General features: G+C 38.9%; 3 protein-coding genes across 4 annotated transcripts; all 3 read right to left on the bottom strand.

Moving 5' to 3' along the window:
* Positions 1-212: 212 nt before the first annotated feature.
* Positions 213-6,517, bottom strand: RB195_011928 (uncharacterized protein; the record flags this gene model as incomplete). Of its 2 annotated transcripts, XM_064193554.1 has the most annotated exons (7): positions 213-615; positions 714-838; positions 1,436-1,613; positions 1,709-1,804; positions 2,762-2,868; positions 4,525-4,603; positions 6,456-6,517. In XM_064193554.1, the coding sequence occupies 7 exons, from the start codon at positions 6,515-6,517 to the stop codon at positions 213-215; spliced, it is 1,050 nt and encodes a 349-aa protein (XP_064051136.1). The 2 variants fall into 2 exon arrangements, with proteins under 2 accessions (XP_064051136.1, XP_064051137.1); XM_064193553.1 differs by lacking the exons at positions 4,525-4,603; positions 6,456-6,517.
* Positions 6,518-11,152: 4,635 nt separating this feature from the next.
* On the bottom strand, positions 11,153-19,045 carry RB195_011929 (uncharacterized protein; the record flags this gene model as incomplete). Its single annotated transcript, XM_064193555.1, has 6 exons — positions 11,153-11,359; positions 11,687-11,839; positions 12,578-12,685; positions 16,698-16,872; positions 18,683-18,778; positions 18,957-19,045. The coding sequence occupies 6 exons, from the start codon at positions 19,043-19,045 to the stop codon at positions 11,153-11,155; spliced, it is 828 nt and encodes a 275-aa protein (XP_064051138.1).
* Positions 19,046-25,442: 6,397 nt separating this feature from the next.
* RB195_011930 (uncharacterized protein) lies at positions 25,443-26,603 on the bottom strand (the record flags this gene model as incomplete). The annotated part of the gene is made up of 3 exons (XM_013443244.2): positions 25,443-25,531; positions 25,620-25,694; positions 26,567-26,603. 3 exons carry the CDS (start codon positions 26,601-26,603, stop codon positions 25,443-25,445), a joined length of 201 nt encoding a protein of 66 aa, XP_013298698.2.
* Between the last annotated feature and the right edge of the window lie 18 nt (positions 26,604-26,621).

The raw sequence follows: 26,621 nt of genomic DNA on the forward strand, positions 1-26,621 counted from the left end.
TGTCTATGGATATGGAAGAAAATCATAAAGAAATGATCTGTGAAGCTTATTTTTTTTTTAGTTAGAACGGCTACCGTACTCACATTAGTTTTTCTATAAGGTTATGGAATATTTGCACTTTACAATCTCATACAATCTCATCACCTATTCGAAGGACAATAATGAGGTTAAAATCAATAAATCTAATCAATAGATCAATAATCGTGATAAATCTACGGGGCACATTCCGGCGCTGTTGCTGGATAGCAGTTTGGCATATACGGATAATAATACGGAAATGGTGAATAGAGTGAATTTTGGTAGTAATTGTACCACTGCATAGTAGGAAATTGCTCATAACTCCTAGGTCGATTCGGATCGCCACTGGCTGCCCATGGGAACAAAAACGGATTGCTTCCAGACGGTGTGCCTTCATATTTCTGCTTCATTTCGGATGTCATCGGTGAGATTCTTTTCGGTGATGGTTCACTACACGAAGGACTTATGGATGTGCGTTTTCTGTCTCTTTCGGAACCTTCTCGAAATCCTTTTGCAAATGGGTTGTGCGATATCTTCAGCTGGGTGACTTCATTGTTCTGATAAGCTGTTACGGCAATGAATTCAGTGAAATCAAACCTAGAAATCTCCACATATTGGATGATATATGTTCTTCTACAGTAAGACGATTGACAACAAGTTCTAGCAACTATCGATTACGGATTCTCGTGACAAACCTGAGTGCAGCGACGAGGCACGATGGATCCAATGCTGGAGTATTTTGATCCATCCACATTATAGAGCTTGGCATATGATAGATGTACAGGACGGGGACGTATTTATGCATCGACTGGAGGACAACCTTAAATAACGGTTCTTAGCTTCATCTCCTCGTGAACTACCGTCTTTACGCAATGTGATCGTTTGGAAAAGTTCTGCTTTTTTCTGCTACTCTAGGGAACTTTGATTCTCGTACCAAGCAGAATCGAACACAATTAGTTTCACTAAAACGTTTCAGAGGAATCCCTGCTTCTCAAAAATTTCTTACGAATCCAAAAACTACTGGGAGCCACCTGTTACCATTTGGTAACTTTACGCAAAATGATACAATAATTCTGTTCAGGATGACCTTGTTATAAGCAAGCATATAATCAAGAGTACTGTAGAGAGCAGGTAAACCGCTGTGAATGTTCCCGATGGCGTGGACAACGGCTAATCGGCTCTTTCGCCATTGGCGATTCTATAAAATAAGAACACTAGACTCTAATAATATGGGAATGCGCTCATCGCCTCATTAATAACACGAGGCGAAGCGTTCGTGGCGGATTTGTCACAACTTGTCAAAATATTAACCGATAGATAGATTAGGAATGGGTGTGCACGCTTATTTCTCAGCTGCGTTCAGTACTGTCACGAAGTTTCCGAGAAAAAAAAAAACTCGAAAATCCAGATTTCTTACGTGAAACGGGTCATTGTCCTGTAGATTGTTGGTCACTTTAACTCGATCAAACGAGACCGTCTTGCTCATCCATGCACGTCCAGTGTCAACAGCTCCGTCATGATGTGGGATACCACGTGCAGTGGTGCGAAGTTCTCCTTTCCCGTTCACCGACCATTCACCTGCGCTGAACTTGTACCTGAAAATTGTGAGAAAGTGATTATACGCTAAGAATCAATCGAGATCAAATACCGAGACAAGCCTATGAAGTGTTTTTTTTTTTGTAAAAGTTACCTCATGTCGTCAACTCGTTCTATTCGTAGCATAAGCGCATATGGTTCGTCTGGTTTCATCCCAAACACTTTGTACTCTAATTTTGGGAAGATTTTCCTGAAATTTTCCATCAAATCAAGCCTCAACCAGGAACATTTTTCAAGCTGTAAACATCGTCAATATCAATTGTTGGAAAATAAGAAAAGAAGAAAGGCTTTATTGTGATTCATGTGACACCCTAGCAACACCTTTAATACCTTGAACCCTAATAACACCATGCGGGCGGAGCAAAAAAGCACTAAAAAATCGTTTGTGGTCGAGTAAATCCGTAATCTCATATCAAATTCATTTGATGTTTCAAAACTATGTTTCAATAAAGGGGTGAACATACTTTTCTAGTGAAATCAGAAATTCATAAAAGCAAAACAGTCATGTTCTCAGCAGCAAACGTACGACTGACTTATCCGGTCGAGCTCAGCTAAGGTCAATCACTCATGGTTTTTGCTAAGCAAAGCTAAAAACAAAGCCGAACTGAAGTGAAATGTGGCTACCTTCCTAAAGACGCAGACACACTTTTTCGCTTGTTCACACCTGATCGATTGGAAAAAACGAATCTTTACGACGTTTCAGGCACAATTTGGATAATTTGCAATTCCAGAATATATAATGAACATTTGGTGTGTTGAATTTATTTGCTTTGCTTTTTAAATGGGAAGTGTTTGGATGCTAAACACCGAAAAAAAAACTCAGAGCATATTTTCTCCTAAAAACATAGGAATGCTTGTAGTGATAGATTGACAGAGGAAAAATCATGAGGGAAATTTTTAAAGCATGGGTGTTGTGAAGTGGGAATGAGGAAATAAATCCATGCAGAAGGCAGAGAAGCAAAAACATATTTGTCAAATCTGTATGTACACAAAAAGCAAATCTTTTGACGAATCTACAACACTTTGGAAGCAACGAAGTATTTAAACCTCGAATTAGATTGAAATCAAAAAAAAAAAAAAAAAAAAAACGAGAAACTTGCTCTCGAATTGCTCGAATGAGCTACGCTGGAGCCAAAAAAGAACCTACCGTCCACCTTTTGTGACTATCATTTCAGTCGTATGCTGATGAAATTTCCGCCAGAGATTTTCTGTCGTTAATGTTGCGTTGACCGATGATGGGTACGTGTGTTCCATCTGTAAGCGAAACGTTAACGTTTCTAAGAAGGAGACAATTGCAGAAATCTGAAGGAACGAAGAAAAGTGGCTTGGAAACCTAAGAGTATGCAATCGGAAAGCACGATAATGTATACTTCATGACACTCGGAAGTAGCTAATTACCATATCGGCTCATCCATCTATCCACGCCTCCAACGTGCTTCGACCACGCCCATATCCGTAAAAATCACGCAGGTAAAGATGCGAGAGAGAAACTTATCGGGTATTAGAGGAGTTTGATCAATAGTAGTCTATCAGTAGCATCCCCGATGAAGAAAAAAAATGGAGAACGTACACGTCTGCCAAGAAATCTCTGCCCAGAGGCACAGATTTGCCCATTTCTCATCAGAACGTTAGATAGAAATCAGAAAGCTTGATAGAAATATTAAGAAATAAGGTGTTAATGAGAAAAAAAATCCTATCCAATTTAGAGTTGCACGATCTATCAAAAAAAATGGATGTACCGGAAGAAACCCTGCAATCACCTGATATTTGCTGTGAATTATCACTTGATTTGTGATGAACATGCTAGAAACTTTCCTTTTTCCTTTCAACTTCGCTAAAGTTAAAGTGCCCTACTTTGCCCAAGAAAGAACAAGAAACAACTCTTCTTTATTTTCTGAAAGTTCTTTCAGAAACACGAAAAAAAGGTGAGACATCAAAGGACCACAGGTGGTCCGTATATGGAAAATTTTTCTTAGCTACTAGGGGTTACTGGACCGCCACTCTAATGGATTATATTGCAACACTACACATTTAACGTAAGGTGAGATCATTTTCCTTACGGCTGTTCTTACGCCAGGATTCGAACACATGAAAGAGTACGCAGCTCACCTTGTTGTGCCGCCTTTTAGATTCATTTTTGCAGATATTTAGAACGAATCAGAATACATCAATATCCAATACCAATAACACAATGAAGTGTTGAACAGGAGAAAATCTGGTCTACGTAAAATTATAAACAATAAATTAAAAAGGATAAAAGATATAAAGTCACTTGCGTATTAATCCACTTGGGATGCACCAAGACGTTTTGCTGCAATTCGTAATCGCTGAGGATTTGGAACGAGTGTTGGCCTGTACAATGACTTCCGGGGCCAGGCGATTATCAAGTGAGTGTTTTTATCCTCCCAGACAAGTCTGGTACCGTTTTATCGAGCCTGGAGGGACGACAGGGCTGGTTTGCACTAGGGAGGTTTCGAACCATCGACCGTGTGGTTACAACGGACCTCTAACCGATTGTGCCTCACCCGTCCTAATAATAAATTAAATAAAATATAAATCTACAACAAATCTGTAGATTTTTGTGACGCCTCGGATTCGCTTTCGCAGAGTTTTAGAACGAGAACCCGAACACACAAGATATTACGCAAACGAAAGAAGAACCTCTTTTCCATAGAACTAAATTAAATAAAAACTAAATAAGAAATTAAACCAAAAATAAATCTATGGCTTTCGTTTTAAGACGGGCGGTCTCCATTTTCTTATAATGATTGTGTGAATAAGTGGAAATTCTCCACCTTTCCATACAACCGGTGATCCTGCATCAGTCCTCGTAACCCAGGATCTTCGACCATGGTTTCTCATTTCTATCATATCACACCTAGGCTTAAATTACATAACAGTAGGACTTACCATTAAAAAAATAGCGGGTGAGCAACCAATGGCAGTACCAGAGCACCAGGTGTCTACTAGTGGATGAGGTGCGAAATACCTGAAAACAGGCGATTCTCACATATAATCCAAGCGATGAAGCTATTGTTCGCACATGATTAATGTAATTAGCTGAAGAAACACGACGGTTACCACATGACATAGCTGGCAGATATTAGAACAAGATGATTACTGTACACACTTGCTTCGCGCCAAAAAAAGGCGGGAGTAAGGAAAAAATCCTCCAACATGATGTTCATATTATCGTTGCTGTGGAAAAGAGCTCTATTAAAAACTATATCAGTGCATGCTAATGTAAGAGAACTATTCTGTGTAATTTTTACTCGTAGAACAATTTTTCATTAAAGCGGAAATGGCGATTGTAAAAAATTCCTGTCAAAAAAAACTCCCATCCCAAGTGGACAGCGAAAGTTCGTAGCTTCCATTTCAACGAAACTATTTTTAAAAAGGATAAAATAAAAATAAAGTAAAGAGTAAAACCATACAAAAAAAGGTCTCCTTATGCACTTTTTCCATCTCTTTAATAACTCTGAGTTCTTCTATTTTTGTTCTCCAAACTTAACGCGATCAGTTTACAGAGTGGATGGATTCTGAAGTTGAATAAAGTCACATTACGTTAGCAAGATCAAGTCAGATACTGATAACCGGATAGAGTTCAGCTTCAACATCCAGAAATGTTAGAGATAAGGTAGAAGCAGAAACGAAGAAGAGACAGCCAATTTCATAAGTTTGATTATAGAATGTAGCCTTTTTGGGTAAATTGTAGTTCTGGAAGTGAGTTAGTTACTCACTTCCAGAAGTAAGAGTGCTGTTGAATGGACCATCTCAACTACACTTCATCTACACTCTTTAAAGACTTATGTTTACCTGAGCGGGGTACGCGCATAAATAGAGCAGGGTAGAGAGAACGAGTTCCCGACGAGCACTAAAACTACGTACTTTACGGCAGAAGCGTTGCGGTCGTCCAGACAAAACATTTATACGTATCAACGACTATGTGTTACATGGAACATCGCCTAAAAACTAGTGAACATCTATGTCCGAACGTTTGAACCCCATGGAAGCTCCTCCGGCGCAATATACATGCATTTTTGATTAGGTCGGAGCGAATTGCTCCGTTAGACAGCAGCACTTTTTCCTAGTAGTAAATCAAAGTGGCCTCCGGAAGTCTTATTCGGGTAATGTATTAGGTTGAGTTATAAATAATTTCTGTTTTGGTTGTTTTATAGATTTACTATGATGATGGATTATTGGGCTTGTGACGTATTGTGCTTCTCTGCTAACTCGCTTCGTTGTTTGCGGTGGATTTTGTTCCGGTATTGACTTAAAAATATCGTCACTGAAATCTGACGGGCGATTCCCCTTTCTTACTTCGTTTTTCAAAGACATCTCCAGGACGGAATTTGACAAAGCAATTTCTAACCGCCCAATACAATTTTTCTTTTTTTTTTTATTCTTAACCATACACTCTGCATATTTTCTGACCCATAGCCACAGCGCTATTATATATAGTCGGGTCAAAACGACATGAATCAGGAGTGTAGTTGAGGTGCATTTGCGTACGCGCTCGAAACGGCGCGGTGAAGGTAGCATTTGGAATCGAGTTGGGACCGTCGCAGACTGCAGCGACGGGTGGTACCAGGAAAAGTTTCACCACGCTCCCAGCCGCTAAGCCCCAGCGAAACGCCTCAAGAGATGCAGCGTACGCAATTGCGTACGCGTTTTATGTCGTTTTGACCCTGCGATGTTATATAGTTGAGTCAAAACGACATGAAGCACGGACCGTTGCGCAAGAGGCCGTGCTCATAAGCGGTGCGGTGGAGACAGCGGTTGGAATGGAGGTGGGACCATGGCGAACTGTAGAGGTGTGTGGCGGTAGCGTGGATCCTTACACGATTCCAACCGCTACGCTCCACCGCTCCATCGTGTAAGGATCCTCGCTATCGCCACCCATCTCTGCAGTTCGCCATAGTCTCGCCTCGATCTCAACCGCTGTCGTTTTGACCCGACCATACCTTGTTTAAATAATTCCCAAAGCATTCCGCGGCGTAAGTGTGTTTTTTTGGTTTTCCATTTTCAATGTAAACAAATAAACGTAATGTAGGCAACACTAAGCAGCTGTCAATAGGCTAAACGAAGTTCTGCCTGCATCTAAATTATTTCAATTAATTCGAGTTGACGTCAACAAAAGTTGAGAATTTATTCGGTCCTTAAATTAATAATTGGGACATAGTAAGTGAAGATAATATTACTAATTATATGCCTGCTTAGCGATAACAAAAATCCCTTGCTTAGGTAAGGAACTGTATAACAGCAGGCACCATGTGCCTTTATTTACGGATCAAAGCGAGAAACATTGCTTAAAACGATAATTAATAACTTTAAGAACTTAAAACATTCACTGAAGAGTAAAAATTTGGGTATTAATTAGTGAGTCTACCAGATATAGCTCACCTGTCACGAAAATGTTCACTGGAAGAAGAACAAAAACAAGCAGCAACAATAAACGAAACAACAATTAAAAAGAGGCTAGGGAAAATGTTCGAACTAGAAAAAGGTCGTGATAATTCCCCTCAGAATCGGAGGAAAAAGAAGAGCGACCTAGCCGGAGTCGAATGAAACGAAACGTCATTGATCCATAAATGATCGGGACGGAGCGTATTTTGATATTGTGACATGATGATCGGGAGAATGCTGGGAACTAAACGAAGTCTTCCGGGGAAAAGAACATGAACGCAGGCTCGGCTCGGTCCTCCCTAACTGCGCCTTAAATCCTTCACTGCAGATTTATTCATTGATTTATCGACCAGCACAGTTTTCCGCCTCGGGACCTTTTTGGTAGATCAACGCGGTTCCTAATCGATGAACCCCACTCTCTGCTTGTCTTCGCCTGCTACCTTTCCCGCTCGGATATTCCTCATCCTATCCTCACGTATGATTCCTATGTTTTACGTGCAATATTGTTCCTGAATACATATCTATGACTTTCCCATCCACTAGGCAAGAATATCATCCCGTTGTCCATCTGTACTGTGTTCGTACCAACTGTCCATACACTTCAAGTAGTTCTTTCTGCCTTTTGTATTAATTTGGTCGAGTTCATTTATTTATTTAGTTAGTTAGTTATTTATTGAACGATGTCACAATGTTATAGTAGGGTCAAAACGAGATGAAGCATGGTGTATTTGCGTACGCGCTCGGAACGGAGCGCGGTGGAAGTAGCAGCTGGAACCGAGGTGGGACCATCACAAACTGCAGCGATGGGTGTTGTCAGCGAGGGTCCCAGTACGCTCCTAACCGCTACGCTCCACCGCACCGCGTCGAGAGAAGCCGCGTACGCAATTGCACTGTGCTTCACTTTGTTTTGACCCTACTATACAATGTTTCGTTGCATGCTTTGTAACATAGTGATACCGATCAATAAATAAATAAATGCATGAGTTTGACCGAATTAATACAAAAGACGGATAGAATTACTTGAGATATAGGGACAGTTGGTACGTAACACAGTACAGTCCGTGCAGTGTTACGTACCAGCTGTACGTAACAGTGCTCGGTGCAGTTACGTACGCTGCTGCGCATGAAGCGGTGCGGTCGGCGAACGTAGCGGTCAGGATCGAGTGCGGACCCCTGCTAGCGCCACTCATCGCATTGCAATTCACAATTGTCCCAACTCGATCCTAACCGCACCGCTTCGAGCGCAACCGCATACGCAACTGCACCTATGGTGGAGTCAAAACGACATGAAGCTCGGTGCAATTGCGTCCAAATGCATCAGGTGCACAGGAGGTCCAGTTTACTGAAAAGAGCAACTTCTTACAACCGTGTGATAAAATGAAAGCGAATGAAATAGACTAATGATGAAATTTCCCGATGAAGCTGTTGTTACATGCGAGTTATGGATTTTATACTTAGATATTTAGATATTTAGATGGCTCGTCTTCACTGGACGTGCGGCTCCCAGCATCTCTTCCACTCGTTTCGTTCCCTCGCCATTGTCATCCAAGATGTTCCCAAGTTTCGTGAGTGACGTTGACGAGGTCCTTGAGCCATATCCACCTGAGCTCTCAGCTGATCCATCCGTGTAGCGAACACATCATCCCATCTCGTTGGCGGTCTCCCTCGGTCAATTGAATTGGATTTGGAACCTAGCTAATTGAAATAAAAGATAAAAATAACAGGATCTTTTTTCCTCGGAAACGTTAGTGTTCAGATACAGCAACCTTCGAATTTGTTTAGTCCGGTTGTTCCGATGAAGCGGCCCACATTCTTTATTTGCTAGACATACACTTTCTTCTCTCTAAGTTGTTTCAATCGATTGAATCCGCTTCATGCTGGCCCAGTTGTACACTTTCGACGCTGAGTATAGTAGGGTTAAAACGACATGAAGCACGGCGTAGTTGGGTATGCGGGTTCTCTCAAGGCGGTTAATTGGAATCTACCTACTAGAACGTGGTGAAACCCCTGCTGGAACCATCCATCGCTGCAGTTTGCGACGGTCCCACCTCGGTCCCAACTGCTGCTTCCATCGCGCCGTTTCGAGCGTGTACGCAAATGCACCGCAACTGCACTCGCGATTCATGTCGTTTTCACCCCACTATACGCGTTTTTGTTCAGTCACCTGCGTAGGTGTAAAGAGTTGCTTCGTTATGTAAACTGAGGCCTATGATTCCTACATTTGTGAAGAATCTCGCGCTTTCTTTACCATCCTCGGAGAAATGTGTTCCGAACATTGCCTGTGTCAATGGAATGGTCACAACATCGGAAATCTTCCCCAATGTTGCCATCAGAACTCATGACGCTCTCGTGACACGTGTGTGTCTCCATACGCCATTTTGCACAATGCACAATTAAATGTTAATCAAAACTGCACGCGTTTATTCATAAAAGACTATTTGATGATTTCTTTATTCTTAGATTAGAAGCTCCCCCTCATAACATCTACATTTTCTTTTGATTCTTCTAACAACTGCAAATTGACAGTTTCATGATGCTGTTCATTTTTTACGTTTGTATTTTGTATGTATTCCATAGCGTGTGAATTCCCTCATTTATTTCTCTTACTGTAATGATTTGGGATTTTATAAAAATAAGAAAACATTGGCATGGGGTGTCATACTGAGTTTATAGTCGAGTCAAAACGAAATGAAGCATGATGCACTTGCGTAAGTGGCTGCGCTCGAAGCAGCGCGTAGCATGCGAACTGCGGCAATGAGTGTTGATAGGAAAGGTCCTTCCTCGTTCCTAACCGCTACGTTCCACCTCTCACCGCTTCGAGCGCAGCCACTTACGCTACTGCTCCGTGCTTCGTGTCGTTTTGAACCGACTACAGGAGGTGCAGCTTATAAAACAACATTTTCTACGGATTTCCATTATTTTCAAACAAATTTCTGATCTGCTTAGCTGAGTGTCAATTGCAGAATTTCTGGAGGAAAAAAAATCACGACGATATTTATGCATGATTCGTATTTTCGAACTAACAACGTCAATCCGTTAAGAACAATGAAAAAAAAACTTATAAAAAATCACCATGGATAAGGGATTTTATATTCAAAAGTATGACCCGATAATATTCATATACATATACAAATGTGTCCTCAAGAAGACATCATCACACAATGATAAACAGCGGTACTCCCAGAGGAGTTCGTAGTTTGGTATACAGTCGCCAGCGCCTATGTTTACATGGATGACCGCGACGCGTCCGCCACGAGTTGCAAACCATCTCCGCCCATCGTGCGCTCTTTCCTTCTCCTTACTGCTCTACTCGGACATGCGAAGCGGTCATCCGTGCAAACAGAGATAAAAGAGCCTTCATCTATAGCGCAGTCTCATTTGATTTTCCACAGTCTTTCGAACGGAGCGGTTTACCGTAGCTCATAGCTTACTAGATAGTCGTTCATTTACTGTTTTTTTTTCATCGAGCAATTTCCAGACAAAATTTGAAAGAAAGCAAAAAAAAAACTGACTAGGATTCCGTCACGTCAACTGCGGCCAAGCAAAATGGATACAACTGTGCACTGTTTACGAAGCGAGGCTAATTTGAAGTCTATACTTGGCTTCAAGAATGTTGCGCTTTAGATCACGATCAGCTAATCAATGAAGTATTAAGTTGCAAAACACTTATGTTGGACGCACTGGCCTTAACTGTGTGCATGTGTAAAGCACAAAATTTTTGAGACTGATACTAGATACCAATTTCTGAAGGAGAGAGGGATTAACTAACATCTCAACATCTACCACGCAGTACTTATGTTTCCTTGGACGACCGCGACGCGCCTCCGGTTAGTGCAGCGTGTGTTGGCAGGAACTACAGCGAATCTATCGCAGTCAAAAGAAACGTGAGTGTCGCGAGCCCGCTGCAGCTCCAGACGGAACACGCCGCGCTCGTCGTGGACGCGTCGCGGTCACCCAAGTAAACGTGAGTATCGGTACTGATGTATGGATGTACGGATGGTAACATAGGAATGATTTTCTGCTCACATAATGAAAACAACATAATCTTCTGCGATTTCTGGACAGCAGAGCTCAACGACGTATGGACATCAGTCCACTTCTATACATTATAGCTAACAACTAACGATTTGAATTATTTTGGCGCTGCGCCAAATCGCGCCAATAGCGGATTTAACATGTAGGAATAAGGACTCCAGTAGGTGGGATAGAATGCGGGCCACATGGGCGCAAGCGGTAACGGGGCAGGACTTGGAAGTAGTGGTACTGGCACTGGCAACGATTTATCCGTCGTTGTTGTGTAGTTGTTCGGTGAATAGATGCGTTTCGGCGAGGGCGTGGCCTGAAAAGTAACGACCAATCAGAACATGCGCATATCTATCAACCAATCACAAATCTCCTTCAGATGGGTTAAGTTCGATACAGACGTCAACAAAGTAAATCAGCTTTAAGATTATTTTCATACTATTAGAAAAGCCTTATTTTTTTGCAATTGGAAAAAATCAAGAAATTTTCTAAGAAAAGGGTTTTAAAAAAGGTCAAAAATTAAGGAAAAAAACTTAAATTAGAAATTGTATTAAAATTAGAATATTGAAGCCAAATGAGGACTTGAAACACCGAAAGTAATTTTTAAAAATTCGGCTGTTATTGAATAGAGCTCTATGGTTACCGCGTAGCTTTCCGGTGTCGATCGCTTCCGCTCACCGCCGTCCCGAAATCCCTTCGCGAACGGATTGTGCTCTATTTTCAACTGAGTGATGGTACTGTTTTGATAAGCAGTAACTGCCACGAATTCCGTTTCCGGGATTCGTATCCGGGCAATCTGAAAATGGCGAGACTTAGTGCTTTGAATTTCAAGAAGAAATATTTCAATCAGATCAAGATCAGGTAGATAGATCGATGGACCCAATAAGAAACGCGTGGACATTACAACTGGGAAAAGCTAGAGGAGCACGAAGATTTTTGATTTATATTAGGATCCGTAAAATATGAGCGAGTGATCAAGATCTGTGCAGGTTTTTCGCTGCGGGGTAGGCCGTCAGGTCTCCTATGAAGAAAACCGTGCTGTTAATAAGGAAGGATCGATACCAATCTAGGCTACAGCTCACCAAATCAATAAAAAAAAAGCTACGTATTCAACACGCCAAGACTGAAGGAGAATCGAACATGAGCGCTATTTACGAGAGAATAAATAAGAGATCAAATCTTTGAAGCGGCCAGGGAAAGGTATGAAGGTGTTTTTAGGCATGAATAAAAAATAAGTACTAAATGGAATAAGGTTTTGCTCTAATTCCCTAGACTCTTTTTAAAAACAGAATGAGACGTGGGTATGCTCAAGATTTGGTGAATTTTTAATGATAAAATGGATGTAGGATCTATTTGGTATGACATAGTTAGAATCTCCTAATTCCCATGTTTCGTCTCGTTTTTCTCTCGATGCACCCACAGTAGGTACGTGCGTGGCAGGACCCATCTCTAGGCATTCCACGACTGTTGCACCGTACACAGGACTTCCCAACAGGACCATACCGTTACTCTCACGATAATAAGTGTAGCTAACCTGTTTCGGTGGTTGACTCGTTGATGTCGACATAAACGGAGTGTCGGACTGAGCGATTTCAAAAATACTCAGCACCGGAACATATTTGTGCATGGATTGGAGGAAAATCTGAAAATTCACGAATTAATCCCCCAAACAATAATTTTCGCAGTTTTTCGAGAGCTAATGGCTATCGATTGATCCATTCAGTGCTATCTTTAATCTGCTAATCTTCAATATCATTGAGAAGATGCTCCTATCCAGGTTAATTATCTCGTTTATGGATCGTTGTGTTCTTTTATGTGCAGCGTGCGTCGATCGGATGCTACCGTATCGTCTCTGCTGCGGCTATTCACCGCCGACAATCTTGGATACCACAAGATTAGTACCACAAGATTCTAAGACACTGGGTAAATATCAATTAATCAGGGTTATTTAACCACCTTAACCACTGTAAAGTCAACTATAGAAATAGTAACCATTTTTTATGCTAGTAATATTTACAATACAGTATGGATGGTAATATTTAATAGAAAAATTGAATTCCTCTGGACCTATGGAAATAGGGTTTTCCGAAGTTTTTATGACTTTTCTTTACTTGAGCTAAGTTAGAACAGGTACCACCTAAAACAATAACACCTTCAAGAAGGGATTGTCAAGGTGTGGACCGAATTAGTACGAGTTTTGTGCTGAGTGGACGAGTTTACAGCACTTCACTTCGCCATTTTTACACGAAATACACGTACACTGGGATATATCACGTGAACATATCATACCGAGCTGTAAACTCGTCCTCTACATTATTCTGTAGGTGGAACGCCCAATTTTGTACTGAGTGGACGAGTTCTCATCACTACGTTCCACCGTTTCTTCATGTAAGCACGTGTACACATAATTAGGTCACGTGAATATATCACGGTGACGTAGCGCTGGAAACTCGTCCTTTGTGCTATTCTATGGATTAGGCGCCTAATTTTGTACCGAGTGGACGAGCTTGCAGCTCATGCTTCTACGTGTCCCACCGTTTTGTACATGTAAATACACGTACACACAGATAGATCACGTGAATATCTCATGGTACAGTAATGGCATATTCACGTACTTCGTGTTATTCTGTGGATCAAACGCTCTATTTTGTGGTAAGTGATGTTTTTGTGAAAATAATCAAATAATAATAAACAATAAGTAAATGAAAAAAAAACAAATTAAATAAGTAGATAGTAAAGTGAAAGCTTTTTGAGCTACTTCAATTTATATTATTACTAATTTATTTATTTTGTGCTGAGTGGACGAGTTTGCAGCAGTCTATTCCACTATTTGTACACGTGTGTGCAGGTACACATGGATAGGTCACGCGAATATATCATGGCACAGTAGTGCTGGTAACTCGTCCTTTTAGTTATTCTAGCGGGTATTTCCATGAAAAGTCTAGTTAAATAAATTAATAATAGTAAATAATATGTGAATCGGGCCGGGTATGGCGCAATCGGTTAGAGGTCCGTTGTAGCCACACGGTCGAAGGTTCGAAACCGCCCTAGTGCAAACCAAGCCTTTCATCCCTCCGGGGTCGATAAATTGGTACCAGATTTGTCTGGGAGGATAAAAACACTGACTTGACCATCGGTTGGCCCCCGCAAGTCATTGTATAGTCCAACACTCGTTCCAAACCCTCAACGATTACGAATTCCAATAAAAGGCGTTGGCGCATCCCAAGTGGATTGAGACGCCAGTGGCTTTATCCTTTTACTTTATCCTTTTTGTATGTAAATCTAGAAGTGTTTTGGGCGACTTCAGTTTATAGTATATTTATAGTTTGCGTAGTACACATGACAACTCGTCCGGATCTACTGCAATCTCTATAAATGGGTTCGTGATCAATGTGACGTTTAAGTGCCGCCCTGCGCTTACCGTATCCACGCGACGCTAGCCGCCTATGTTTATATCAACAAAAACAGTAATAACCGCCACATACATACACATCCATTCAACAGGTACACAACGACCGTTCGATCGGCCTATCGGGCAGGCGATCTGTTGTCAGTCAATTGCGTGGCTTTTGTTCGAGTGCTGCTGTGCGCTGCGATTATCTCTATGTGGCAATCGCCGCCGACGCGCGTACCACAACGTATGGTACCGTAATCGCGCGCACTGCATGGAGGCGGTGTACAGATAAGCGCAAGTTTGTCAGATCCCGCTAATTGACACATCGAGAAGTTGACTAGCGAGATTAGTTGGTCCGTTGACTATTGTTATAGATAAGTTGATGTGCCTATTTATATTGAGTAGGAGGAAAGTAGTTTTAGGATGAGGTCATGTTGACATTTTTTTACAAAAATCCCTGTAAGATTAAAGTCCCTGGCGTTCCTCGAAAACCTTGCAAAACTCTTGAAATTGGACTTATTTCCACGATTTTATTCAGGATAACACAGTGGAGCTACTCCTAACAGTGAGTTTTCGTTGCCACACAAATTAACAAATAATAAATGAAGAGGAGATAGGAACTAAAGAAGCGTTGAACTGGATTATTCGGTAGTCTAAATAATTTTGTTTTTCTGGCGTTCACGTTAGGTTATCTGATGCCGGCTTTATTTTTTCAATTTTTGAAAAAAAGACACATTTTCCAATTTAAAAAACATTAGGGTTCACCCAACGACGACAAAGTGCAAACATGCATTATTACGTTCTTTCGGTAAGTTCGTTCCATTGTAGCATTGTCGCCAGCGAGGAAAAGTATGAGTCCTAAGTTCTCAAGAAATAATGCGATCGTAACAACGCGCATACCGTTTACAGTACCTATATTTTAATTTCATTTCGCGTACGGAACAGTTGTATTGATTGGAATGAGTGTGCAAACGACTTCGACAATTGATCGTTATCAGCGACAGATAATTAAAAGCTAATCCTACAAGTCAATGATCATTGAACTGCCTCTGGAGTTATTGATTTTAGGAGGCAGAAAAGCTCTAAATTTTATTCTAACCAAAGAAAACGTTTTTAACTACGTATATTGTATGCTAAGTCTGTTACATCGATCTAAAAATTGACAGAAATTAAATTACACAAAAGCAAAAACAAAAGGACAACAGCTAAAGATTCCCTTCTGTAGAGAAAGAAATTTTTTTTTCAAATGACGTACTTTATAACACTGAACTCTCTTTTTTGTGCACGAGTTTAAATTTAAAAAAAAAACAATTTAAAAAATGTTTACGCATCAACCTCATATATAAAAGAGACTCTGCCCTATCGCATAGGTATGAACAGTGTTCCAGCATTGAAAAAGGATAGGGTTTTTGGAGTTAAACCGAAAAATGTGTGATTTACCATCGCTGACAACAGTTAGGCAATTATCCATGCTAATAAATCATGCATTCATCAAGATTTACATACATTAGATCAGATAGGCGTAAGTCGGCTAATTAATCTTAGGATCCCAATGTATAAGTCATGTCCACAATGACTTTTACAACTTAATTACGCTCGATCAGCCGTTAGTGACCGATTTAGGGAAAGGATGCAAAAAAGGAATAGGTGGTATATCGATACAGTCCTCAGCTGATTTCCTGGAATCCAGAACGGAAACGAAATTTCGCAAACAGAGAGAAAGTTTCTGGGATTGTCTGGAACCTACGGTTCTGCCTTCCTGTTGTTTTTTCTTGCGACAATACCTAACTGGAATTCTTCTTTGAGATGCTCTTTTTCAGGATCGTCCCTAGAATTGATCCTTATTCTCTCCTAATGGTGGTTAGCCGTTCAAGGATACCCAGGTTAGTGGGCCCTTCCGCTTGAGGTCCTCCCAACCGTTCCCCCAGGTCCCTTAACGGACTTGTCCGTTCTGGATTTTGTGGTCATCCACCCAAACCCTCGTAACCTGGTTTATCTACTGTAGCGTTCAGGGTTTAGGAGAAGGATCTGAAGTGAGGGTTTCTCAGGATTTCTGTAGCAGGAGAAGAATTACCTGTCAATCCATTACAAAATGTGTTATAAAGGGCTATCCTTTCTGCGCACCTTGACGAAATTCGAATGAGCTCTGCTGTTTTTATTTATGCTTTCTATTTTACGCACCACTTATGGATGTCTTCCAAGTAAACAAATAAACCTATGAGCTTTTCTCGGGACTCTTATTTTGAAATTTAAAACCTACATGACTTGGATTCGTATCATTCGGATTGTTTGTGATTTTGACGCGTTCGAAGTTCACCGCTTGACGCATCCAATGTGCGCCCGGCATCACACCATCATGGTGCATCACATTCTTAGCGACACCACCATTTTCACCACGTCCCGCCGCACTCCATTCTCCACCGGAGAATTTGTATCTAAAACATGGAAAAATATTTGTAGATACAATACTTGTATTATTATAGGTACTATTATTTATTATAGTATAATTATTTGTTATTGTAGTTATTTCTCTCTACTCGTTATTATTTTAATTACTAAAGAAAGCAAATCCAGAAACATCAGCATGCTGAGGTTTACTGGGAGTCGTACTTGGTGCACTATTATTGTTATTGTTCGAAAAATCTTGTTTGTTCATCAAAACAAAACAAAATTATCCTCCTACTGTGATGCAAATATCTGCAGATATGACACTATTATTCATTATTTTATTATACTTATTATTACATTCATTATTGTACTATTTATATTGTTTATTATTTATCATCACATTTTATTTTTTGCCCACAGATGTTATTATACTATAACTATTTATTAATTATTATTGTTCGTTATTATTACTGTTATTATTATTAACTCAACATTTATTAATATTGTTTTAATATGCAATTACTGGTATTGTTTGGAAAACATTGGTTTAAACGAAAAAAGAGAAAAAATGTCTTTTGTCAAAAACTATTTTTTTTTACTTTAAATTAAACTTAAATAACTAATATGTTCTAAATTTACTCTACGAGGAAAGAAAATGAGTTCTTTCGGGTAGTTTTGGGTCGGGAAACATAAATTTTAAGCTTACCCGAATGATGCGAGATATTTTCAGGAAGGGGAAAACATTTCAAGCCGTAAACAACTCGATAGCCTCCCATAATTTAAAAGATCAAATAAGAGTAAATTTTATTTCTATAACGCATAAGATGATTTATGTATATGAACTTGGTTAAACTGACGTTCATTTCTTTTGAGGATGGGATTCTTTGGATAAAATGAATCCCAGAAGAAATTGTAGTCATTGGATTCGCAAAGAAACAGTTCAAAACTCTCTTCTCGCGACCGACGGCAGTGCTATCTCGCTATTCGCGGGGAAATAAATAACTATACGGTGAAAATTACGGTGCCGTATTCGTTTGCGCGCACCGATACGACCTTTTGTAACACGAATATGCAGTGATAGCTGATGTTGATGCTTATAAAATACAAAGACGCTCGACGACGCTTCTTTATGCTATTACTGTAACTGAAAATAGTGTCAACAAAGATACTGTAATTGAAAATAGTGTCAATATTGAAAAAGATCAATAATGAATATGCGAATGGCGGAAATTCAGCATTAAAACCATTTTTCATGGATTACTAATTACATATTATCCATTTTTTATTAAATCAGGCAAATTATTGCAGAAAATTGTAGGATTCGTTGATCAGAAGATTACCGGAACGGACATTCTAGTTTCTTCCTTCCAAACATGTATGTACTTCTTGCGCATACGAAAAGTCCCATACTGAGGTGTAGATGGTTTTTTTTTTGCCTAGATTTATTGCTCAAAAGAGAATCCGTTTAAAATTCGACTCTTAATGCTAATTTTACTAATTAAACTTTAGTAACCTAAGTAGGAGGACTAGTTTTGAAAAATTTAAATGAACATTTTGAACGTTTTGACAGAAGAACGTTTGTGCGCAACTTTGTTGCCATGTTTTTAAAATAAATAACAAACTGAAATTCTCGTAAGGTCAATTTTCAACTACGTAATTGGCAGAGCGATAGATAAGTGGTTAGGGAAATTTCTGCAAATCTCTTTAAAGGACGAGTGAGGAGCGTGTAATGAATAAATCTATGGAAGTTTCAGAGTGTTACCGATTCAGTACGGTACATTGGTTTAAACGTAGACCCGAAATGGATAAAATAACTGGATTAAAAGGGTAGAACTCCATAAGGATAAATTCCCTCACCGATTCTCATCAATTTGCTCAATTTGAAGGACTAATCCATAGGCTTGACTGGCTTTTAGTCCTTCTATCGAGTATTCCAATTTGGGGAACATTTTTCTGAAATTAGAGAAGGAAAACTTTGTCGAAGAGGCTTAACTGGAAAGTAACACATAGGTAAACACAACGAATATCCAAGAATAGAACGAAAACCATGGATATTATTAGAAGGTACTGTAAAAAATTGGAATATATCACTATAAACGTAGGAAAACACTTGAATAGTGAATTAACCAACCTGCCAGTTTTCGTGACCACCATTTCAGTGGTGTTCTCATGGAATTTCGTCCATAGATCCTCGTTAACCAATCGTACGCTTGGTTCCATGTTTTTATTTAGGCAACGAACACAAAAGCGTCTATGAACTGTAACGGCGATAGCGCCTTCCCATCAAACTCCGCCCCTGTCGAAAACGTCGACGCTGCTGATTGGTTGCGATGCGACGGTAGCGGCGCCCTGTCGGCCACGCCCCTTCGATGGCGGCACGCGTCTGTCGAGTTTGATCTGCGCCGACAACGATATGATTCACACCTAGAAACACCCCCGCTAAGAGAAACCGACCATTGGGTGGCTGATAATGAAATCACCTCAGGACCCGACGGTGGTTTTATCACATCCTTGATGTTGTACGAATAGAATGGAAACGTTGTACTTAGTAAACAGAGATGCAGAAAAACTAAACAAAATTTTAATCTTAAATTTCATCTTCATGACGCAGTCCGTACCAGTTTACCTTTCCTCTTATTTAATTTCTTTTTAAAAGAAAAAACTCCTCTCCGCAAAAACATGGTTAAGATTTACACTATAAATCGCTTAGAACCAATAAGTTTGTATAGTTGTTTTCCAGAAAAAATCGAGTAAACCAATTGAAATGTTCGGAAATCCGACAGCCCCGACTGTAGGAGCAGCAGGATTTAAAAAAAGTACTGACGTATTGCACGGATATGAAGTATAGACCATTTATGTGGAAATTTTGTAAAACGGGACCTATTATTCCATACTACTCTGTAAAGCATTTTTTTCAGGATATGATCAGTTAGAAGAAAAAGATTAGAACTGAAATTTCGTAGAAAACAAGCGGATTGACAAACAGGTCGAATTAAACTGAAGAATACCCCCAGGTGTTAAGTATTAGCGGAGTAATCCTGCTATTTTCTATGCTTCTTATACTTACACTCCGCTGAGTTTCCTGCGGCAAGTTTCCCGGATTTTTTTTAATTTCTGGCGTTATAATTTTGTATTTTTATAGGAACTCTACACTCATTGATCCACTATTATCTGATTGGATTAAAAATTTCAATAATCATTTTTAATGTAATCTCAACAACTAATTATTTGTCTTATAACAGATCCGGTATTTTATTTTTTCAAAAATGTTTCTTCGAAAACTGGAATAAATTATTGTTAATACATTTTTTCTCCTTACTTAATCATCATATCTATGAACTAGTTCCAAAAGTTATTCGAGTACATTAAATCCACTTTACTGCACTTTATGCAGGCAAACATTAATTTATTTTTAAACCTATTTATTTCAAATTTTATAGGTGTGCCACAAAACAGAAAACAGAAACAAACAAGAAAGCGCAGAGCTCACTAGAATTTCGCCAAAGTTTTACTTTTATACAAAAACGTTGGCCCTTCGTTGCAATTATTTGAAGGATATGCTAAATAAATGAATAATTCGAATAAATAATCTGAGCACTGTCAGAGACCATCACCATTTAAAAATGTTCTTCTTTAATAATGTTTTTTAAGTTCTAGTTTAAAAAAACCCTTGGGAAATTCTTTAGCATTTAATCTTCGCAAAAAAAAACTAGGTAAAATGTTTTCTATGATGAATTTAATAGAAATAAAGGAACCACTACAATTTCTTATGGCTTTGTATTGGTGATTATTTTTCAAACACCTCTGCTCCACAGAGAACGGCATTCTCTCCACTTTACCTTTTATTTTTTCATTACGTTACGGTATTTTTTTCTTAAAGCGGCTGTTCTTGACCTATTTGTGATTATATATTATATTATTAGTGTTATGTGATGTAATCATTACTATAAATCATTACATTGTAATTACTACATACTTTACCGATACATATTTATGCGGAAACATGAAAGAGATAGCAACCAGTTCGTTATCTAACACTGGGCTATCCGTAGGAGTTGGCACCTTGCCAAAAGGGCGCACGCGCTTGGTCGGGGCATTGGATTTCGTGATAACGACCTTCTAAATGTGCCGCCATCGGGATAAAAGTGTTGCGATGAAAATACATGTTGTGGGTCCTGATACGAAGTAAATCTTCTGGAATTACTCACAAGTCAGTCCTGGATCCAGTACCATTTATTCAAGTGGATAAACATACTGGATAACAGCAAAAAATGGGATTGAGAAGGATATACCGCTATCCGGCAGAGAAAAAAAAGAATTTACGGAGAAATTTCTCACGCAGCGGAAATACACATCCATTCATTCGAGTCAGTTCTAGTTGGGAGTGTTTATCCAAAAAAAAAGGTTGGGTCCTGCAACTAAACGATGGCATTGCATTAGGTTTCCGTAGAGGAAATTAACTAAGCGGTATTTGCATGCACCAAAAAGAAAATATTAATAGGTTCTAGCAATGAAAATTATCGTGTATGCAAACTGCTGGATCCTCCAACGAAGTATCGTTGCATCAAGGCCAAGTAAAATATAAAGAAGTGATTGCTGAGTTAGTAACATACTAATTTACTATCTATTTCTTCCATAGAGACAGAATCAAATAACAAAAAAAGTGCAAAAAATATGAAATCACTCCTGAAAATGCTGCATGGTTCATTTCTATCGCATCTATTTTTTTTATTCTATCAAGGACAAACACATTGGATTCTGGAGCTGCGATTACGAATCGTTCTCACAATTGCGCCTACCATCTAAACCTATTGTCAATTATATAATAGATGACCATGTATATGTGCCATCTTCCAGAATTATCTCTGCAATTTATCGCCCACGTCGAATCGCTGCGATTGCCGGCAGCGATCGTACACGATTTTAAGCGGATTAGCGCTTTATTCCAGGTACCAGATACAGATACAGATAACAGGATCAACACTATGAGATTAGGGATAATTTAAGTGCATAAAGTTCCACATACGTAAGTGTTAATTTGAGAATACTATTGGAATAATTAAAGGACACATATGGAAACTGTATTGTCGTTTCGGGGACATACGTACAGTAACTTGTTAATCCGACCACATTTGAGGGAATTTAGTTGTTCTCGGGATCAATTCAATTATGTATCATTATTTATTATTATCATTTATATATATATATATATATATATATGTTTTTATATATGTTTTTTCTTGTTTATTTTGTTTCCGTTATTTGTTTTCCTTTATTTTGTTATGTATGTACCACTGATAATTTAATTATGTATTGTTATTGTTTCCCCACCAGAATTCTCTCTAAAGCCTACTATTTGCCAACAATAAAAAATTCAAAAGTTTCGTAGAGTTCCGGTGAGGTAATGAATTTCATCGGAGCTGAAGCGGATTCCCAGGAATTCCAGAAGGAAATTCTCAATTACCTATAAATTTTCCAATATACCTACTAACTAATGGCTGCCAATTAATTGTTATCATAAAAAAAACACTTAAAAAAACGTTTGTTTGAAAATTTCCTTGTGATTTTTCTTCTCATTGAACACATTCTTGGACATATAATATAAAAGCAGTTTCTTTTTTGTTTTAGAAAAATATTAACGCAATAAAAAACAGATGAATAATTTAAAAATCTTTATCTGGAAACATCTAATCTTTTTCTAGTGGCTAAATATGTAGAATGTAGGATCATATCAAAAACTCAACAATTATAGGATGAATCGAGTCATTACACAAAAAAAAAACCAAAAAAAAAAGAAAAGAGAAAGAATCAAAGGAAAAACGAATAGGAGAGAAGGGGAATGGGGAGAGGTCGGTGGAATCACATGGTATGGTTTTTCGAATCTAACTTTCTTGTCTCTTTAGTAAAGGATTTCTTTTCAACTTCAACGGAATTTAAATGGTAAAAGTTGAATCAACTTTTGGGGGTATTCTTACAATTTTAATACAACTTACCTGTTAAAATTTAACCGAATTTTGTTAATCAAACTTCGAGAAAAACCAGACTCAGTCACCTGTGTAACCCCTCTGTCACCTTTAATTGACTTTAAATCTCGAATTAAACTAATTAACTTAATTAAACTAAACTAATTAACTAAATTAAACTAGAATTAGTTACCGAAGTAACCACTCTATTACCTCTAAGTATTTTTAAATCTCGTCCTACCAAGAATTTTCCATATTTCAAAAATAAAATTTTGATAAAATAAAGCTTAAAAAGCATCCACTTAGTAGAAGATTTTTAGTGTCACACTTTTGCCTGAATCACCTCAGGACACCGTGTAAGTTCCCGTAGGAGATTCCCATTCGGTCATAAATAAACAATCGGCTAATCGTAAATTTCCCTTATACAATCATGTACAGCATCGAAGACACTATCATTTTTCTGTATCTGATAGTTTCTGGAACTGGATTACTGTACTCGAGAATAAGTTCATCCACGAGAATCCACGAAATTCATTGAGGTCCGTCCAACAGCTGATAAATTTCAGTGGATGTTAGTCGCCGGAGGAACCTGGCGGCATCCCCACGCTTCTGGCGACCCATTCACTAAGCACCTTTAATGTGAGCCGCTTCCTTACATAATCATTCACAGCATTAACAACCAGGTAAGAACATAAAACTGTAAACTCCGAAAAAACTTATTGTAATAATGATCCAAAAAAAAACACCACGAAGAATAATTCACGTGAAAAGCATGCGAAGAATGTGTTGGTGAAGCACCAAAATGATGAATATGTGAGGAAACTGTTGATTTCCCCATTGGAAAAGGATAAAACGATGAGATTACTAGGTGAGATAATAAAGTGGTGGACTCGGCGACAGCCAACAGATGACAGAAGGTATTCCAGAACTGATGTGACGCTGAAAAATAGCGTTCAGCAGCTGCAAAAGCGTAAGAAAAGCGAGAAATCGGATGAATCCATGGATTTTTGCGGAACTGAGATTTCTATTTCTGGAAGGGAAATGTGTGAATGAGTGAGAAAATATTAGAAAAAAGAAAGAAAGGGCATAATATTCTCAACTGTACTGTTTCTGAATATTTCTTTCTTGACGCCATCATTCTCACTATTTGAAGGCACTATAACACGGATCTTGGGTCCCCCGTCACGAAACGATACTGTAGGCGGTGTAGATTACGAGTATAAATGTGTTCACGCTCATGCCCTCCCTAATTGTCCTAAAAATGGCGTGAGAAACAGCCTTGTCGATCGAATTTCCCTACGAGGCACCTTATAACTCCACTCTTGTAACGCATCCGCTGATTCTCTATTCATCGTTTAACTTCTATTGGCCACTGAAGAAACCTCATTGGTTAAAGTGCGCTCACTCGCAGATACAGTCTGTAGAGTAGCAATAGCAATACATAGTGCGTAACACCGTGTCTCGTAGGAAAATTCGTCCAGGAATGCCGTTTCCGACGCCATTTTTCGAGATGGTTAAGGAGAACTAAACAAGAACATAGTTCTACTCGTAATCTACACCTTTAAACCTATCTTTTCCTCCTAGTTCAAAGACTTTCCAACAGCAAAATAGGTTTCTTTGAGAGTCCACTCGAAATACTGAACTACATCATCTCGCAACAAAGAAAAAAACAATATCAATAACAAAACAAAACGAAATGATTGAATTTTCTACATAATAGTTTATAGACTCAAAGGAAGGTAAAATATTAGACAGCTTTCACGGGATTGTTCCAAAAAAATCTAAAAAGTCGCATCATTACCCTCAAATCCCTGGAAACTTCAAGGAAACCTTCGAATCTTTGGGAAATTCGTCGAAATTTATATGACTTGCCCGCTGATCATTGGATATAAGAATATACGTAGGCACTATGTGCATCGAAGGGATCAATCCAAACCAAACCTTAGTAACCTTAGCCTTAGCCTGTTCTGGATCCTCTTAAACGAATGCTCAGGTTTAAGGGCCGCGAGCTTAGTAGCTTCAAGCGCACCTTCAGCATCTTAGTAACTTCCACATGTTCCACCTGAGGATTGATTCCCTCCTCGGGGGACATTTCGCTCATATGTCTACCATAGCAATCTTTCACAACTACTACGGATTCTCATAATGAACTTCCTACTGTTTTCGTGATCATAGCTCCACAAAATTATTTTGTTCGAGCAAAGAGGAAAAGGTTAAGCAAGTTTTTAGGGGCTACTTTTAAACAGTTAAACTACTGTTTATAATCTGCATGTTTGAAAAAAAGTAGCCTTTAAAAGATTTATTTAGGAAACTCGTATCATCTGTAATGTTGTATTTAGTATTTACAATGAATAGCAAAGAATCAACGAACAAGAAATCAAAAGGGAATCACAACAAGTCATTCCAATTTCTGTACATAAAATCGTCCCAAGACCTTCTCTATACAGTACCACTAAGATTCCGTTCACAGCACATAAGCAGAATAAACAGAGAACTTTGAATAAGCAGAACAACAACCCAAATCGAATTGGATATCTATGCGGGACCTGACCTCACTCCTTATGCTCAATAATTCGAAAACGATTGAACAAGACAACAACAAAGTCCAAACTGTTTGCGGTCTTTAGTTACTCGTATAAAAATCGTCAAAATATTCAGAAATCCATTGGTTTATACATCCAACTTTCTTTTTTGGCTTCTTCAAGCGCTTGCTCCAGAGCTCGCATTCGACTTTGATGTAATTCTGAACATAAAATCACCAATGTAGAACACGAAAACTCGTGGAATACATAGAAAATAACAATAATTAAGGATAAAACATAAACAATCACCTTCTTCTAACTCCTTCTTATGTACATCAAGTTTTTCATCGACGTAAGCTTTGAAATAGATCTCTTTCACATTATCTAAACTTAGCTTATCACAGTCAGTGCATGAATTCAAAGTTTAAACATTCGAAATTGAAAAGAGGCATAGTCGAGTCAAAGTGACCTGGAACGTGGTTCAATTGCGTAAGTGAAGCGACGAGATGCAGCAAGCGGTTGGGATCGAGGTGGGACCATCACTAGCTTAACTCGAACTACAAGAATGGGTGTAGAAAGCGAGGGTTCCACCTCGATCCGAATCCCCCGCTCCACCGCACCGCTTCGAGCGCAGCAGTTTACGCAACTGCACCGCTACCTGGGCCATTTTAACCTGACTATACCACAAAAAAAAAACTGATAATAGGCATGAAAGGCAAAAGTACGCTGCATTGTTTAACTACTACTAAACAACAATAACTTTAAGTTGTGTAGAAACGATTAAACAAGAAAACAGAAAATGTCATTGGGAAAGGGAGGGAGGACTTAGTCATGTCCATATTTCTGAAAGTTCTAACTTTCTTTTCTCCCTTAGTAACTTTAGTATTAGTTTACACGTTATAGATCCTGTAAGACTAATGTTTAGGTCTTAAAGAACAGACTGATTTAGTTCCTTACTTCTTTTCTTAGTTGTTCTTACTTCCAGAAATAAGAGCGCGACTGGGTGCCTCCCACCAACTACATTCCACTCGCGGAAAAACAATCTCTTAATTCATTTAGAGAATAACCTTAACGAATTTATGTGTTTTCTGGGTATATAAATGTCGGGAAGCGAATCATCCTCAAATAATGAAGATGAGATCAGTTTGAGAACTTGGTATTTCAATACTAATAACCTTCGGATTGACAAAGATAAGTAAATCATGACAACGACATGACGCTTAAAAAAATAACGGGAAATAATGAAGTTTACGAACCTGCTTTCAAACTGCGACTAACCGGCGTGGGTGACATATAAATCGATCGTTCATC

This window comes from Necator americanus, chromosome III, assembly GCF_031761385.1.
Source record: "Necator americanus strain Aroian chromosome III, whole genome shotgun sequence".
Lineage (NCBI taxonomy): Eukaryota > Metazoa > Nematoda > Chromadorea > Rhabditida > Ancylostomatidae > Necator > Necator americanus.